Source organism: Scylla paramamosain, chromosome 6 (assembly GCF_035594125.1).
Source record: "Scylla paramamosain isolate STU-SP2022 chromosome 6, ASM3559412v1, whole genome shotgun sequence".
Taxonomy (NCBI): domain Eukaryota; kingdom Metazoa; phylum Arthropoda; class Malacostraca; order Decapoda; family Portunidae; genus Scylla; species Scylla paramamosain.
This window is the reverse complement of record NC_087156.1, coordinates 21,050,533-21,068,149: the sequence shown is the minus strand read 5'-3', so window position 1 is coordinate 21,068,149 and position 17,617 is coordinate 21,050,533. Positions and strand designations below refer to the sequence as shown.

The following is a 17,617-nucleotide window of genomic DNA, read 5'->3' as shown; positions in this document are numbered from 1 at the left end:
CACCCTTTACTCTGTAAGGAACAGTATCAGCAATATTCTGTATACTAAAAACTATCATTATCATCAGGTTCTGAGTCCATTGCTGGGCAAAGACCAATATCATTCTTCACCACACATTTCTGTCAGCTTGTTGCCTGTTTTAAGCTACCTCAGTAATTTCATCTCTCCATATAGTTTTCTGCCTGCCTTGCTTTCTTTTATCATACACAAGTCGCTACAATTGTTCATTTAATATGTTTGGTGCATAGTATCCTGCCTACACTTTCTAAACTGTAAACAGGTTCTTGCTAGCTCTCATTGAGCCCTATTCACTTTCCTTCCCAAAAGTGGTGTGATTTTCACTACACAGAACTTGGAAAATGTCAGAGGAGTCTAGGGTTGTTTCTAATCATTGGAGACCTCACTAGAATTTAAGAAAAAAACTAAATATATTGCATTCTCAGAACTAGATTTAAGATTATTGTGACAAATAGCCAACCCTAACATAATGAATACCTTATTTGATCTAACATAATTCGAGATGGGCTGAGAGCCCATCTCGAGTTTTCAAATTCTGCAGCATTGTGAAAACCACATTACCTCAGAAGGAAGGTGAGCAGGCTTTGATGAGAACCAGCAACAACCTGGTTACAACTGGAACAGTATATCCTCTCATGTCCACATTTTTTTTTCTAGTCAAGATATATTAAGATTTGATCAGCTGCTTAAGTCATGAGCTTTCTCTTCTATATCTAAGTAATGCCAAGCATTTTCTCATTTTTTTCTTTTATGCCAGAATTCAGTAGAGATGTTCCTAATGTTACAGCTGGTATTATGTACTGATGTCACTCATTGATTACAGTGATTATTGTTAAGAATCATCAGTCCCTTGTCAAGAGGTTTCTTGAGGTAATTAGGGAATTAGGGTCTTCCTTTGCAGAAGAGAACTGTGTATCAGATTGTAAGCAAGCTGGATTAAGTAGTTTAAGCTTAGGAAAGACTAGGGCAGGCATATAAAAGGATTAATATTGACCATGAGCCTTACTGTAACTAACTGCAAAAACACTTTCTGAAATGTATGCAATATCTGTACATATATATTTATTTTAATGCATTTTTTTATTTTTTTTTTTTATTAGATTTTTGTTGCCCTTGGCCAGTATCCTTCCTACATAAAAAAAAAAAAAAAATAATAATAATAATTTACCATACAACTTGAAGGGTACCTAATTAATTTATTATCCTACCAAAGATAATTATCTAAGTGCTAGTTATCTTCATATACACTATTAGTTGCAGTAGTTTTCTCTTAATTTGTCAGTATGGAAAGGCTTTGGGACTGAGGACTGGTGCCTCAGGCAAGGAATGGCAATCTTATATGGTACATCATTCTGTATTTGAGCCCCCAATCCTTGACCCAGCAAACTTTGCTGAGTTTTTATTCTCCACTTTCCCTTATCATCCACTAACCAGAGGCATCTCATGCTGGGGATATGATAGGCTGAACCCTTGTGTGCTCCTTCTCTTATCTTGCCATAAATGGTATATAAACTCCACAAGTGAGTAACTAATCTGTGATATATCTTATTATTTTTTATTCAGTGTCATTACAATTACAAAAGGATGGTTTTCAGATTTCTATTTCTTTTCCTGCTGTAATGCCTTAGCCACATACAGTTTTCCTAGTGACTGGCTACAAAACTGGGAGACTTGTTTGCAATAATTGTAGATCTGCCCTGATGTTATCATAGCATCCAGGCGAGGAAGAGGGGCAATTGGCTTGAACTGTTTGTTAATGTCTTCCTCAGGCAGTGCAGGCTCTCCCCTGGCTTGACGCTGAGCATTTTCAGCAGCCTGCCAAAATAAACAAATGAGATTAAGAACAGTATTTCAATTATACCAATAGAAACTGGTGAAATGCTCGTCATTAGTACCTAAAAATTCTTGAAGCTTAAAACTGTTCAAAATAAAAATTTGTGCATTAAAGTTTTGTCAAACTGATGTAGTTCTGTTACATAAATATGTGCAGCACATTGCACAATACTAGAGGTGTTGTTTGCTGCTGTTTATTTTTCTAAATAATGCTGGGGATGTGTGTTTTCTTTAGCACTAAGTGATTAAGAATAGAAGCAAGAGAATGAATGTATAAAAAATAGAAGATCTCTATCCTTGCAAATAAAACTGTTCCATTTAGCAATGACTTGATGAGCAATTTGTGCATTTGATATGGTCTGAGTTGCCGGTGATTGCTGGTTGTTTTAATGTAGGGGTTGATCAACGCTCCCACAGTTCTCTGGAGAAGCACATTATAAAATCACCTCTCTTGATCCATCTTGATGCACTGTAATTATATGCTACAAAACACTGATCTTAAGTGCTTATGCTAATAGTATCCATGGGATACTGTAAGCTAAATATTTGCAACTAAACTCTCAGTGTTTTCACATTTATTTCTAGTCTCCTGCTACATATTTAGTTTGAGATATTTTCCACTGGTTTCTACAGGGACTAATGTTTTATCTGGCAAATCCCTCCAAAAGTTGAGCAAGTATTGTTTGTGCTGAAAGGATATTGTGATGGCCAAAACCGTGTGGAGATAAAAGGACTAGCCGATATCAGACACACTGACTTATCCAAGTCAGAGCTCCAAGAGCAGAGCTGTTGTAAACCCCAGTCTATACATGTGTTGTGGTTGATTGCATGAACATATCAGGAAAGAATAACCATGGTGTGAAAGGATGGGTTGTATTTCTAAAGAAGAAAGTGGCAACTCAGGGAAGACGATGGGAGACAATATAAGCAGACAAGCGGCAACTCAGGAAAGACACCATGTCAACAAACAATCTTCACCAGAGTCCCACTAAAATTTGGCATCAAAACATGGTTTTTTCTTTCATATATACCAAGATTTATATACAGGTATGTTAGCTGTATAATTTAAATGGTTATAAGGTCACATAGAAGAAAAAAATAGTATTCTCCCCAAGGTGATGATACATCCCAGACCTGAGATAATGTGTGCAGTATTTAGCTCATTTTGCCATATTTCTTGCTCTCTGCTTGATGATGGTGGCTAAAAATTTTCCTAATATTTGATTAGTTGGTTTGATAACACACAAATGACAAATATTTTTTTCCCAGCTGACCAACCTCTAAGTGTAAAATTCGGTTGGTTGGTGACCATAGCAAACACCCCAATTGGCTGACATCTCCATAAAATCATGAATGAAATCTTCATCATCTTACAGTCAAACACTGGCTGGCATGTATAATATACTTACCCACAACTCATATGTAATATTCATTATACCTACCATAGATATCTGTATACAATGCTTCATAAAATAAATTTAGCAAGGAACTAAGCAATCATGATGTCTCCACACATGCACATACATGCACCCTATTAGGGAATCTATATATGGTTGTAGGTCCCTGAATTTTAAGAGATTTTTGCATGATATGAAAATATGGTCACTAGGTAAAGCACTAGGTAACAATGTGTGCTTGTAAATTTCAGTCAAATATGCTACTTGTCCTTCCACCATCTATAAATGCAATAGTGAAAATGTCTGAAACTGCCAAGATGATATTGCTATGATGGTAAGGAAATGGAAGTTTTATCTTCCATTGATAGAATAATGAATATCTGATAAAGAATTATGAGATAAACAAGTGTAGTCTCTATAACTGGAAAGTGACCATCACACTACTAGACTGCACAGCATACTTAAATTAGAGAGTAGACTATACATCAACCAGTAATGGCAAATAAACAAAAGTAAAACCTACCCTTTTCTGCATGAACTTGTGCTTGTCCTGTAGCTGCTTGGCATTCTGACGCTGGAAGTTGTTGAACTTGTTGGCCTCTTGGCTGAGGTCATCAACATTCTCCATGAGGCAGCGAAGTTGACGGTCAAGTGTGGACATTGTTCCCAGGTCCAAAAATTGCTTCCCCTCACTCCCTGGCATAAGCTGTAATCATACTAGCATGTTACTTACATTTATAAATTCTTTTTTCAAAACACTGCTTAATTTAAACTCTTGTGGTATGATAATCCAATTTCTGGTCTTTTGTAGCAAGCATATACACACACACACACATTAACAAATTAATCTGGGAAAGACGTATTTATAATACCAAAAAGCAGGAGTTTCCTACCAGAATCATCTGAGGAAAAGTAAAACTGGGGCTGAATGCTCATTCTATCTATCTATATGCCATGCCAGCAATCTCACACAGGGTGGCCCAAACAAACTACCACACACTCACACAAACACTCACACTTTTAGCCCCATCAGTCCCCAGCAGAAAGGGATTAGTCACGTGGCCCATTGTACTACACCCCAGGAGCTTAGGCGTAGTGTAGCTGGCCACAGACATTCATAGCAAGGGCCAACAGCATACACTGTCCCTTTATAATGAGACTGTTCCCTACCCCACACCCACTCCAAAGCACCTGAGACCACAGCAGATACAGGGTCCTTCCTAAAGACTGCCATGTACCCTAACCCCACCAGATCCACATCCCCTCCCAGCTTTTGACAAGACTATACCATTTCTGCTGCTGCTCCCCTTTCACCTCTATCACACACAATCGTTCTTGCTTCCTCTTCACACAGTTTATTCATTCCAGGTGAATCTTTCACCAAGCACATATGACCTAATTACTATTTTCTTTACTAGTTTTCTGTCCTCCATTTTCTCTGCATTCCAAAACCATCTTACAACACACTGATCTGCCTGTCCAGCAAACTCTCTCAAAACAAGAGTTCTTCCTCATTCCTTTTTCTATCCCTTCATGTTACTTCACACATACTCCCCAAACACTATTTCCATTACATTCAACTGTTTCTTCTCCGCTAATCCCATGTTCCATGTTTTAGCACCATACAGCATAATGGACACCATTATTCCCTCATATGACCCTCTCTTTACTAATACTTTAATAGATAGATTAACAAATAAATTATATATATATATATATATATATATATATATATATATATATATATATATATATATATATATATATATATAAGGGAAGACATATGAAAGGAGACAGACAGTAGAAATACTGAGTTCACTACATTAGCAACAGAGATGACGACAAGTGACAAACAAATTAACCTTCTTATGTGCTCTGTTTAAGAATTTACGCGTGAATAAGAAACTAACCTCATACAGCTCCGTGAGTAAGGTGTTCACCAAGTGGGAGTTCTTGATGACAAGGCGAATCTCCTGGAAAAGAGTCTCAAAACCAAGGCGTCCCTTCTTGAGAGCTTCAGGAGTGTAATCCCGTTCCTGCACAATGTTGATGGCCTCAGGGGTCAGCCGATATGCCTTGATGGACAGAAATCCACGTGCTGTCTTGATTGGGTCTGGAAATATATTGGACATTTCAAGATTTTGATCACCCATTTCAGCATTCATATACTCATCTCAAACACAATTCCTTACTCAAAGGTAATGAAAAATAAGGATATCCTGATAATCTGGGAAACTTCAAATAATAAAATCACTTAACAAATGCAACATTACTGTTCAACTAGTTTATAATCAAGAGTATAAGGTTTATTTTTAGAGAGTGAACTCTTTGAAGACCTTCACTGTTCGTACAAGACAATCCAAACATACCATAAATAAGGACAACAGATTCTTCAATGCTGGTTTGGTAAGAAAACTGTGACTCCAGCAGCTGAGTGGTGATGAAATTGCCCAGCTGGGTGCTCTGGTACCACCCAACACTCAAGTGATCCACATTCACTTTGCGCAGATGTCGCATCATCTCAAGCTGGTAGTCCTCTGAGGGAAAAGAATGCACTATACTAACACTTATAGTGCATAATGTAACATTTATACAATCATAATATCTACATATTTTCTTCAATAATAACACTATATGTAGACATATCATTTTCATATCAGTTAATTTTGTTTTCCTCTTTTGTATATGTCTTATTGTTGATATGGTGTTTCTCTACAGATTCAAAATTTCATCAAAGGGCATCCTTCCCAGCCATTGTGAATCTGCTGCCCGCCCACACTTGAATTTCATGACACAGCTAAAGAATACCTCAAAATGCATATGTGCATAGAACATTTTCTACTTAAAATAACTTGTACTTCCACCTGTAGCAATATCTGCAAAAACCAAAAACTCATGTTACACACGGGAGAGAGAGAGAGAGAGAGAGAGAGAGAGAGAGAGAGAGAGAGAGAGAGAGAGAGAGAGAGAGAGAGAGAGAGAGAGAGAGAGAGAGAGAGAGAGAGAGAGAGAGAGAGAGAGAGAGAGAGAGAGAGAGAGAGAGAGAGAGAGAGAGAGAGAGAGAGAGAGGTTAGTGTGATCAACACTGATGAGCGCAAGCCCAGCTGAAAACACTCAGCACTGTAATATCTATGACCAATATGACTGTTCCTTTTTTTAGGATCAAACATAAGTCAGTCACATTAGGAAGTTTTGCTGTCCCAGAGTCAGTAGGCTTGCCTATGAAAGAGTATGGGCTCAATAGGAATGGCAGTATGTGTGTGATTAAAGTCTGCATCAGAAACTTGTCTCCATGCAACAGCTCACTGTTTACCTCAGCAGCATATGATACTTAAAATTTCCATGCTAACTCCTTTTATAGTGTTGAATTTCATTTTCCCAAAGACTGTATCACAGCCATATTAGTTGTTATAGTGTCACTATGCAGATTCCTTTTAATTACCACACTATGCAGTATTTCACTTAATTTCAGTTAATGGAGAAATAAGTTAAATGACAGCAGTTATGAGCAAATACTGAGCCATGAAAAGTTCCAGGCACTCTGAGAATGCAGTGGTCCTGACCCAAGTTGTCAGGTGCTATTTTATTATATGAGACCTGAAAAGTGTACAAGTTTTTTTATTGTATTTATCACGACCTACCATTTGATATCAACAGTATCTGAAAATACATTTAATGAAAATTGTATACTTCTAGAATATTCCCTGAAAGTTGACAAATCATCATAATCTTTCTTCATTCTTTAATGAAAAATAGTAACAAAATATCAATCACATGGATTATCTTACAATAGTCAGAAATCATGCTATGGCTTAGTCTTTATAGCAAAAGAGTATGAAATTGAATATAATATATCCTTTCTTTGAGTTGACCTTGGTCTTGGTAGTAGGAATTTTCCTTTTTTATACCCTTCTCTCTTGACAGAGAGAGAGAGAGAGAGAGAGAGAGAGAGAGAGAGAGAGAGAGAGAGAGAGAGAGAGAGAGAGAGAGAGAGAGAGAGAGAGAGAGAGAGAGAGAGAGAGTAGTTTATAGTATACAAGATTATTTTTTCAGGTACAAAGCCATCCCATTTTACTCGCTGAAACCAGGAAAAAGTGAAATGAGGCAAATAGCTCCCTGTAGCCAATATAGTTATCACAATCAATATACAAAACATTTGTAAATGACAGTTTTCCTAGAACAAGCATAGCTAGAATTAGCCCATATTAATATCCTAGCTATAGATGTGAAGTTCTGTGACATTTATATCATTGTAAGTAACATTCTACAAGGACATAATGAGTTCTATCATTACTGCAATTGCTAATTCTTTTCTCAAAACTAATCTCTATTCAGATGAAATTTATGAAAGAAAGATTCTGCATAAACATATACTTCTTTGCCTTCAAATTATCTGAATAACTATCATGTTTCCTAAACACTGCCGGTGAGAACAATGTATCTGACCTTCATCCACATCATCAGCATGGCGAGGAAAGGGGAAACAGTTGGTGATCTCAAGACGTTCATCCACTACTAAGCCAAGCAGCACTCCTTGGGCCACCTCTGTGTTGCCAGCACCCTCTTCATGACAGTGTTTGATTATCTTCATGAGAGCCTGTTAGGGAAATAAACAGTTAAATACTTGTGTCCATTCTATATTTAAGGTATCCTTAAAGTCTGCCACATCACCAGTAATGCTTTTGGCTATATATTAGTGTGTCCTATCCCAAATCAATGATTCAAGATGATAAACTTATGAAGCCTCCTCCCCCATCTCTCTCTCTCTCTCTCTCTCTCTCTCTCTCTCTCTCTCTCTCTCTCTCTCTCTCTCTCTCTCTGTCAATAATGTTTTATGACTATTCATTGATAACCTTTATCCTATACGAGAGAGAGAGAGAGAGAGAGAGAGAGAGAGAGAGAGAGAGAGAGAGAGAGAGAGAGAGAGAGAGAGAGAGAGAGAGAGAGAGAGAGAGAGAGAGAGAGAGAGAGATGCAAGGTCTAAAGACCATTTACAAATTTTCTGTGACTAAGAGGAAATAAACTTTCATTGATAACACTCATATCAAGGCCCATTCCTTGCCTGTGTTCACCACATGGTTTTTGGCCAAGGCAAGAACAGAGGAGGATGCTGAGGCCTGGCTGGGCTTCAGCAGCAAAACATGTATAAAGTGGAACTACTGTTTATGAAGTGATGAGGTGTGCAAGTTCTTGGCTCATAGAACAGCCACAAATCAGAAAGCCAAGAAGAATTGTGGAAATATACAAGTCCAAGTGTGAAAAAAAATTAAATTGAGGTTGAGATGTTGAGGGAAGGCGAGTCTGGCATACATGAACAGGAAACCAAAACACTTTTACTCTTTCCCATTGACAAAATAAACCCAGCCACACTCCTCCTCATCGTGCAGTGATACATAATTCCCAGGATGACAATTTCCTCTGATGAGTGGCATACCTATGCAGTACTAGGGGAGTTGGGCTACATACACCAGAATGAACCACAGTAAAGGGTCTGTAACTGAAAATGGTGTGCATACTCAAGAAATCATGAAGTTTATGAGTTCACCATAACCTTCCCTGAGACGCAGCACCTCCACAGCTTCTTCAAATACACGGGATTGATCTATAGGCATCCCATTACCCTCAATAAGGTATGTTTCTTGCAAAAATCAGATCAAATTGATTTTAGTGTCTTGAACAAATGTGGTGTTTTCTTTTGCGAAATCACTAGTTTTTCCTTGATGAGCGTCACAAGAATAGGGTGATTCCCCAGAAAGCATACATCACATTCTTTCAAAATACTGTAATATCTATCAGATAAATGTAGTTTCAAATAAAAAAAGAAAAAATATATATACACACTAATAAAACAAATGACCCCTTCCGGAAAAGCAGTGAACAAAACAGTTATACATATTTTCAGATTAAATACAACGATTGCAGAGGAAAGAGCGGCGCCATGAGAAAAGTGAAGGCTAGCAACTGAAGTACAATGGAACCATAAGGATCCTGCACGGTAAAGCAGCTCTATGAAGATTTCCCTGTTACGTCCAGACCACCTGGATGCCGCATAAAGATATGGTTACATTTGAAGAATGGCTGTATACTACACAAATATTATCTGCTTAGGGGACTCGAAGAATTCTGCATTACACATTCTGCACTCACCAAGCCTTCAAGCTGTACCACGTTGATGTTACAGCGGCCATTCTCAGCCTCCCTCTTTCCACGCCCTGACGACATGTTGTAGGCTGACCAAGGAAACATAAGGTAGGAAGGCTCGTCCTGCTCCGCGCTCAGTTCACTTAATTTTTATAACGGCAATCAGATATATTTTCTTCTTCCTTCCCAGGTAATTTATATTGTATTTATATCTTTCATATTTTTTGTTAATGTATTATAACTTTTGCTTCTCCAGTATCCCCATTATCAAATAACCACCTCTTCCTCGTTCTACTATCAAGGATCCGTCTGAGTTTCGGTACGGTCACCCGCTTGGTTGCTAGTCAATGGTAATAAAAAAATGAACTGATATACCTACTTTCACCAGAGACATTTGTACGAAATAATGTACCAGATCCAGCAATGAGATCGTAAAAGTTACTGCATCCCTTAGCTGGTCACAAGGAGGACACAGCCAATAATATTATTCAGCGCCTCCAATTTATCCATCTATTCACTCAATACAACGTTCCTCTAGCTCTTTTTCAATGATGCTCAACTGTTCCCCTTTTCTAAACTGAATATTTTTATTCTGCCCTTTACTAGAAAATTTAAGAGTAGATAAATTTATGAATGAAGCAATGACTCTCACTAGTAGGTAACAGCCTCATGCAACTTCCCTCATGTTTTTAACTTCTTATGTTAAACAATAAACTTCATAATATTTCGTCTCTCGCTAAATAAGCTTCATTGAAGTTAGGTATTCTGAGCCGCTTCACTTCACTGATAAATAAATCGATTATATTATATGGGATAACGGAAGGTGGCCGGAAGAACAATCCATGCCTGACTTTTAAAGTATTGTAGCTATATATCATAGACACACGTCAGCCTTTCAGCCGATATAAGGTAGTGTTACGCTAAATAGTTCATAAAGAACAGCGCAGCCGCCAAATTCTGAAAAGTTGGCGATAAGCATGTAGATACTCAAACTACATGTACTGTACATGTACACGAATACTTGGTAATAGGTGGTCGGCAGGTTACACACGCACACACACACACACTATGTGTGAATCTATGTCCAGCAAACTTTTCTTGAAAATTCCATAGATGTCATATATTCCCGAGAAAAGAAAATTATGAAGTTTTTCTATATCAGGAATCACACATACGGATGCAGAACTTTATTAAATAATTTGTCAAAGCGAATGCAGATGTCTATTACGAAAGTAGATGCTGATGTAGAGAGAGAGAGAGAGAGAGAGAGAGAGAGAGAGAGAGAGAGAGAGAGAGAGAGAGAGAGAGAGATGTGATTGAAGATATTCGATACATCTTTATTAGATGTATCTGCCTATTTATATCAACTTATTTTGTATTTCTACAAGAACGAGTCAAACTTGACACCGTGTGTGTGTGTGTGTGTGTGTGTGTGTATTGCGCATCAGCACTACATATAAATAGACCAGTAGATACTAAAGTTGTGCTCATATCATGATATGAAAAATCTACTTGAAAAAAAAGAAAACTATTATCACATGAAGAAAAATATTCCGATTTACTGTGAGTGTGGAAAACGAGCTCCGCCTGGCAGTGTGGGTGTTGTCGTCTGCAGTGGAGAGGACGAGGCCATCACAATAACACAGCTGACGGACGGACGCAGCAGCAGCCATGGATACACCAGTCCAAGGACAAGCGCCTGGCTCCCAGACCATTACCTTAATGAAAATAGGCCATTATCAGATTGGTAATACACTTGGTGCTGGAACCTTCGGAAAAGTGAAATGTAAGTTATAATTTCATTCATATATTGTTAAATGGGTAACGTGCAGATAGGTAGTTAATACTTCATATTGGGATTGCATATGATCTATTTTTTTTTTTTTAATTATGAATATGATCATCTATTTCGATTAGCCTTAACGCTGTTCAAATAGCGTTCATTTCACCTTTATTAAGGCTTTGGTGTAAAATGGGGTCGACGAAGCCACTAGTTTGCCTTGTTTATGATTGCTCATTATCAACATTACTTCCTAGTGATACGAGTTACTATACGTAGTTGTAATTCATGCAGACATTATTGGTTACCATTATCACTTCCCTGAAATACATTCGTGATCGTGCAATTCGAGTTGTTTGACAGAAGTAGCCCTTCAGATAAGGTGATACAGTTATTGGTCGTATGAGTGGTGTCCTTGGTGAATCTCTTCCTATATCATGTTTTCAACGTTAGATTGAAGTGCCATATTCAAATACAAAACGTGCATGTTCTCTTTATCCCTCAGTATAATAATCCTTCAATCATGTGCATAGAAAAGATATCCTTAGGAGACAAAATATAAGACATGTCCCATGATTTATCTTATCTTTTATAAAATGTGAAAGTATTGTTTGGCAAATCTGTTATAGGTAAATATGAATTTCTCCTGCTATCTCTGTTTTTGGACAAGACTAGTTTGCTTTATCAGATAATTTGATTCCAGCCCTATTAAGTGGATGGATGATGTCTGCAAAACTCCCAGTGGCTTTGCTGATCTAATCTTATTTATTTATTTATTTATTTTTTGTACTGGCAGTCAGTAATGGAGTCTGGTCAAAAATTCACTTTTCTCATGATTTCAGATGTATTAAGAATTATTCTTACTTTTTTTTATGTTCTTGGCCTCTGCCACTGGTAGTCATTTCTGCTTCAACTCTTCTATGGGGTCTTGATGGTTCACCTTTTGTATTTTTGAATACTTCATTGACTGGTTCCTGCTTATGGTGGCAAAGGCAGTTCTCTAAACTCACACCATTGCAGCCGCTCATGCTACACCCTTGAGCACTGGTTCTTAACCTAGGGGCTTTGTCCCTAAGGGGGGGGCATCAGTAATTTTAAAGGGGGTGTGACCCCTTGAGAAAAAAAACAAATTTCTCTAATAATACTTGATATTCTTTTAATGCCTTGTAACTTTAGTTTTCTATAATCTGAAATGGATGGAAATATGACAGAGAGGGATGAGAAAGATGTGTACATGGCATTCTCACCCTCAGCTCTCTGATGCGGAAACAGTTTTGTCTACTTGTGTTGTATTGTCACCTGGTTAACACAGTCCCATGATTCCACCATAAAGTCTAGCTGCATCTTTGATATCCAACTCCCTCCATAATTCTGCTTCACATAATACTTATGTTGTTGCCAAAACTCGGGTGCAGAAGTACCAGGTATTTTGTTGTCTATTGGCTTCGTGAATCGTACTTTTATAACTGCCGTGGATCAGTTTGTTAGCCTTGCAGCTTCACTCTAACATCAGTTTTGGCTGTGAAAGTGAATCTCCTAGCCATGCAGTTTGAATCAACTTACTATATCAGTCTCTTGAGTGTACAAATCAAACTATGAAAATTCAAGTTATTTTGCTATGTATGGTTGAGAACATATTGTGAGAATAAGTAAGAGCTAACTTCTTTGACTTCCTTTGTGCACATGAGGTTTGTTTAAAGTATCTTACCATCAAACAAGGGACAAAAAGTGGCTTATTTTCTTTTATTTTTACTGTAATATCCCTTGAAATAGGTCACTTGTGACTGAAATTTATTACATTGGTTCTTCCATTGCTGGGGTGCTAAGTGCACTAGTGCATTCTGTATGATGTTGTCTTGGCTCACAAATCAGAATCCTTTGAGCAATATCATTTTAGAGAGAAACCAAAAATCACAAAGAGAACAAGAACCAGAAGAATTTAATGTTTGGCCAAGAATCATTGGATTAGATGTGAGAAGTGGGTGTTACCATGATTGAGTTTCACGTGGTAGCTGTATCATGGCAATTTTGTGGGATTTCTCTGTAAGGCTTCTGTTGTGAGTTGAGCTTGCCTTTGTAAGAGGCCTCTGATGTTTCTTAAGTTCATATGAGGTATTTTTTTTTCTTATTTTCTTTCCCTTATTTTTCACTTCTTTGGTATTGAAACTTTTCTCTTCATTGTTTTTGTTCTCAGCCTAGCATCTACACCAAGAGATACTTATGTCCAGCCAGTATTATGTGCATAACATATAAAAAATGAATAGATAAATAAATAAATAATAATAATAGTAATAAAAGAGGAAAAATATAGTGTCATTGTTTATTTGATGTACTTTTATTTACATTAATTAAATTATCCATATGAAGTGTCTTGTAATTCACTGAATTAAATACTGGCTTGCTACATATTTTAGGGGATGAGAGCAATGTCACCTGCAGCCACCCAGTAAACTAGATTAATAACAGGAGAAATTTCAAACTCCCTCCTGTAATTTTGTAAGACTAAAGAAAGCACCAAAGTATCTTTTGTTGGTAAATTGATGGTGTACTGATGACACTCCAATAAAGCATTGGCTTTCAGATTTCATTCATAGATTTATAAGTTTATTACCAAATTAATCTGTCTGATGATTTCTCCGTTGGGCTCCTCCAATCACAATCTCGTATCTGTATCTTGTTCTGTCACTTCAGACTCTCCTCAGGATGTCCCTAAGTGGAGATGCCTCTGGCGTTTTGCCTCTGCTAGTTGGGGGGACCTGAGGAGGTATTTTGCTGATTTTCCTTGGAATGACTACTGTTTCTGTGTCAGAAACCTGTCTCTGTGTGCCGAGTGCATAATAGAGGTGATAGTGTCTGGCATGGAGGAGTCCCCATCTGGGGAGGGGACCATAAATGTTCCCAGGTTGGACTGCCTTTCTTTCGACGACCCTAAGTGTCTTGACTGCCCCCTCAACTTTTTCTTCATTAACTTCTGCAACATTCGCAGTCTAAGATCTAATTTTCAATCTGTAAAACACCATCTCTCCTCTTCTAAACCTCATCTTCTTTTCTTCACTGAAACTCAGGTGTCTGAAGCAACTGACATTAGCCCCTTTTCTGTTCCCTCCTACTTTCTCTATCCTCATTTTCGATCCAAAGCTGGATGTTGCGTTTATGTGCGCAATGACTTAACCTGCTCTCGTGCTCATACTCTTGAACCTTCCGAGTTTTCCACCATCAGGCTACGACTACAGAGTCACTCTCAAACTAAATTTATCTGTGCTGTATATCTCTCACCTAACTCCTCTGACTATAAGAAATTCTTTGACTACTTAACTTCCAAAGTGGAGCACATTTTGACCCTCTTCCCTTTTGCAGAGATCTCCATTCTTGGAGACTTCAATGTTCACCACTAGCTTTGGCTTTCCTCTCCCTTCACTGACCATCCTGGTGAACTAGCCTTCAACTTTTCTATCCTCCACGACCTGGAGCAATTGGTGCAACACCCTACTCGTATTCCTGACCGTCTTGGAGATACACCCAACATTCTTGACCTTTTCCTGACCTTTAATCCTTCCGCTTATGCTGTCACCCTTTCTTCTCCGTTGGGCTCTTCCGATCACAATCTCATATCTGTATCTTGTCCTATCACTCCAATCCCTCCTCAGGATCCCCCTAAGCGAAGGTGCCTCTGGCATTTTGCCTCTGCTAGTTGGGGGGACCTGAGGAGGTATTTTGCTGATTTTCCTTTGAATGACTACTGCTTCCGTGTCAGAGACCCGTCTTTGTGTGCTGAGCACATAACAGGTGATAGTGTTTGGCATGGAGGCGTACATTCCTCACTCTTTTTCTCGACCTAAACCTTCCAAACCCTTGAACACAGCTTGTTCTCGTGCTCTACATAATAGAGAGGTGGCTCACAAAAGCTATTTAAGCCTTCCATCACCAGAATCTCATGCACTTTATATTTCTGCCTGGAACCATGCCAAGTCTGTTTTCCAACTAGCCAAAAACTCCTTCATTAACAAAGTGTCAAAACCTTTCAAGGTCTAACTCCCCTCATGACTTCTGGCATCTAGCCAAAAATATCTCCAATAACTTTGCTTCTTCTTCTTTCCCTCCTTTATTACAACCAGATGGCACCACTGTTGTCATCTATTTCTAAAGTTGAACTCTTTGCTCAAACCTTTGCTAAAAACTCTACCTTGGACGATTCTGGGCTTGTTCCTCCCTCTCCTCCACCCTCTGACTACTTCATGCTACCTATTAAAATTCTCCGCAATGATGTTTACCGTGCCCTTGCTGGCCTAAACCCTCGGAAGGCTTATGGACCAGATGGGGTCCTTCCTATTGTTCTCCGAAACTGTGCCTCTGTGCTTGCACCTTGCCTAGTCAAACTCTTTCAGCTCTGTCTGTCAACATCTACCTTTCCTTCTTGCCTACATTCATCCTGTTCCTAAAAAGGGTGACCGTTCTGATCCCTCAAACTACCGTCCTATTGCTTTAATTTCCTGCCTATCTAAAGTTTTTGAATCTAGCCTCAACAGGAAGATTCTTAAACATCTATCTTTTCACAACATTCTATCTGATTGCCAGTATGAGTTCCGTCAAGGCCGCTTTACTGGTGATCTTCTGGCTTTCCTTATTGAGTCTTGGTCATCCTCTTTTAGAGATTTTGGTGAAACTTTTGCTGTTGTCTTGGACATAGATATATATATATATATATATATATATATATATATATATATATATATATATATATATATATATATATATATATATATATATATATTCCTCACTCTTTTTCTTGACCTAAACCTTCCAAACCTTGGTTTAACATAGCTTGTTCTCATGCTATACATGATAGAGAGGTGGCCCACAAAAGGTACTTGAGCTTTCCATCACCAGAATCTCATGGTCAAAAATTCACTTTTCTCATGATTTTAGATGTATTAAGAATTATTCTTACCCAGAACCATGCCAAGTCTGTTATCCAAACTAGCCAAAACTCCTTCATTAATAGAAAGTGTCAAAGTCTTTCAAGATCTAACTCCCCTTGTGACTTCTAGCCAAAAACATCTCCAATAACTTTGCTTCTTCATCCTCTCCTTTATTTCAGTCAGATGGCACTACTACTATCACATCCACCTCTAAAGTTAAACTCTTCACTCAAACCTTTGCTAAAAACTCTATCTTGGATGATTCAGGGCTTGTTCCTCCCTACCCTCCAACCTCTGACTACTTCATGCTACATATTAAAATTCTTCACAACGATGTTTTCCATGCCCTCACTGGCCTAAACCCTTGGAAGGCTTATGGACCTGATGGGGTCCCTCCTATTGTTCTCCTGAACTGTGCCTCCATGCTTGCACCTTGCCTAGTCAAACTCTTTCAACTCTGTCTGTCAACATCCACCTTTCCTTCTTGCTGGAAGTTTGCCTACATTCAGCCTGTTCCTTAAAAGGGTGACCATTCTAATCCCTCAAACTACCATTCTATTGCTTTAATTTCCTGCCTATCTAAAGTTTTTGAATTTATCCTTAACAGGAAGATTCTTAAACATCTATCACTTCACAACCTTCTATCTGATTGCCAGTATGGGTTCCATCAAGGCAACTCTACTGGTGATCTTCTGGCTTTCCTTACTGAGTCGTGGTCATCCTCTTTTAGAGATTTTGGTGAAAGTTTTGCTGTTGCCTTAGACATATCAAAAGCTTTTGATAATCTAACACAAAGCTTTGATTTCCAAACTACCCTCCTACAGCTTTTATCCTTCTCTCTGTAACTTCATCTCAAGTTTCCTTTCTGACCGTTCTATTGCTGCTGTGGTAGACAGTCACTGTTCTTCTAAATCTTTTAACAGTGGTGCTCCTTAGGGTTCTGTCCTGTCACCCACTCTCTTCCTATTATTCATCAATTATCTTCTGAAGCAAACTTCTTGTCCTATCCACTCCTACACTGATGATACCACCCTGCACTCTTCCACATCTTTTTGTAGATGTCCAACCCTTCAGGAAATAAACAGTTCATACAAGGAAACCACAGAATGCCTGACTTCTGATCTCTCTAAAATTTCTGATTGGGGCAGAGTAAAGTTGGTATTGTTCAATGCCTCAAAAACTCATTTCTTGCATCTGTCAACTTGACACAATCTTCCAAACAACTATCCCTTCTTCTTCAATGACACTCAACCATTCTCCTCTTCTACATTGAACATCCTTGGTCTGCCCTTTTCTTATAATCTAAACTGGAAACTTCACATCTCATCTCTAGCTGAAACAGCTTCAATGAAGTTAGGTATTCTGATGTCTCTGGCAGTTTCTCTCACCCCCCCCCCAGTTGCTAACTCTGTACAAGAGCCTTATCCATTTGTGTATGGAGTATACTTCACATGTCTGGGGGAGTTCCACTCATACTGCTCTTCTAGACAGGGTGGAATCAAAAGCTTTTCACCTCATCAACTCCTCTC

General features: G+C 38.3%; 2 protein-coding genes across 3 annotated transcripts in view; one reads left to right on the top strand and one right to left on the bottom strand.

The window, feature by feature from the left end:
• Positions 1-1,557: 1,557 nt before the first annotated feature.
• Positions 1,558-9,685, bottom strand: LOC135101382 (eukaryotic translation initiation factor 3 subunit H-like). Its single transcript, XM_064005297.1, has 6 exons — positions 9,396-9,685; positions 7,695-7,845; positions 5,618-5,785; positions 5,159-5,361; positions 3,772-3,954; positions 1,558-1,833 (listed from the first exon to the last, which is right to left on the bottom strand). Exons 1-6 carry the CDS (start codon positions 9,492-9,494, stop codon positions 1,618-1,620), a joined length of 1,020 nt encoding a protein of 339 aa, XP_063861367.1. The 5' UTR covers positions 9,495-9,685; the 3' UTR covers positions 1,558-1,617.
• A 986-nt stretch (positions 9,686-10,671) lies between these two features.
• LOC135101380 (5'-AMP-activated protein kinase catalytic subunit alpha-2-like) overlaps positions 10,672-17,617 on the top strand; it is a 44,765-nt gene continuing 37,819 nt past the window's right edge. Inside the window, exon 1 of one of the 2 annotated variants that reach the window (XM_064005289.1) lies at positions 10,672-11,175. In XM_064005289.1, coding sequence (XP_063861359.1) covers positions 11,061-11,175 — 115 coding nt within the window. In that variant the 5' untranslated portion in view covers positions 10,672-11,060. The remainder of the gene's footprint in view (positions 11,176-17,617) is intronic. The other variant, XM_064005288.1, reaches the window with a different exon arrangement.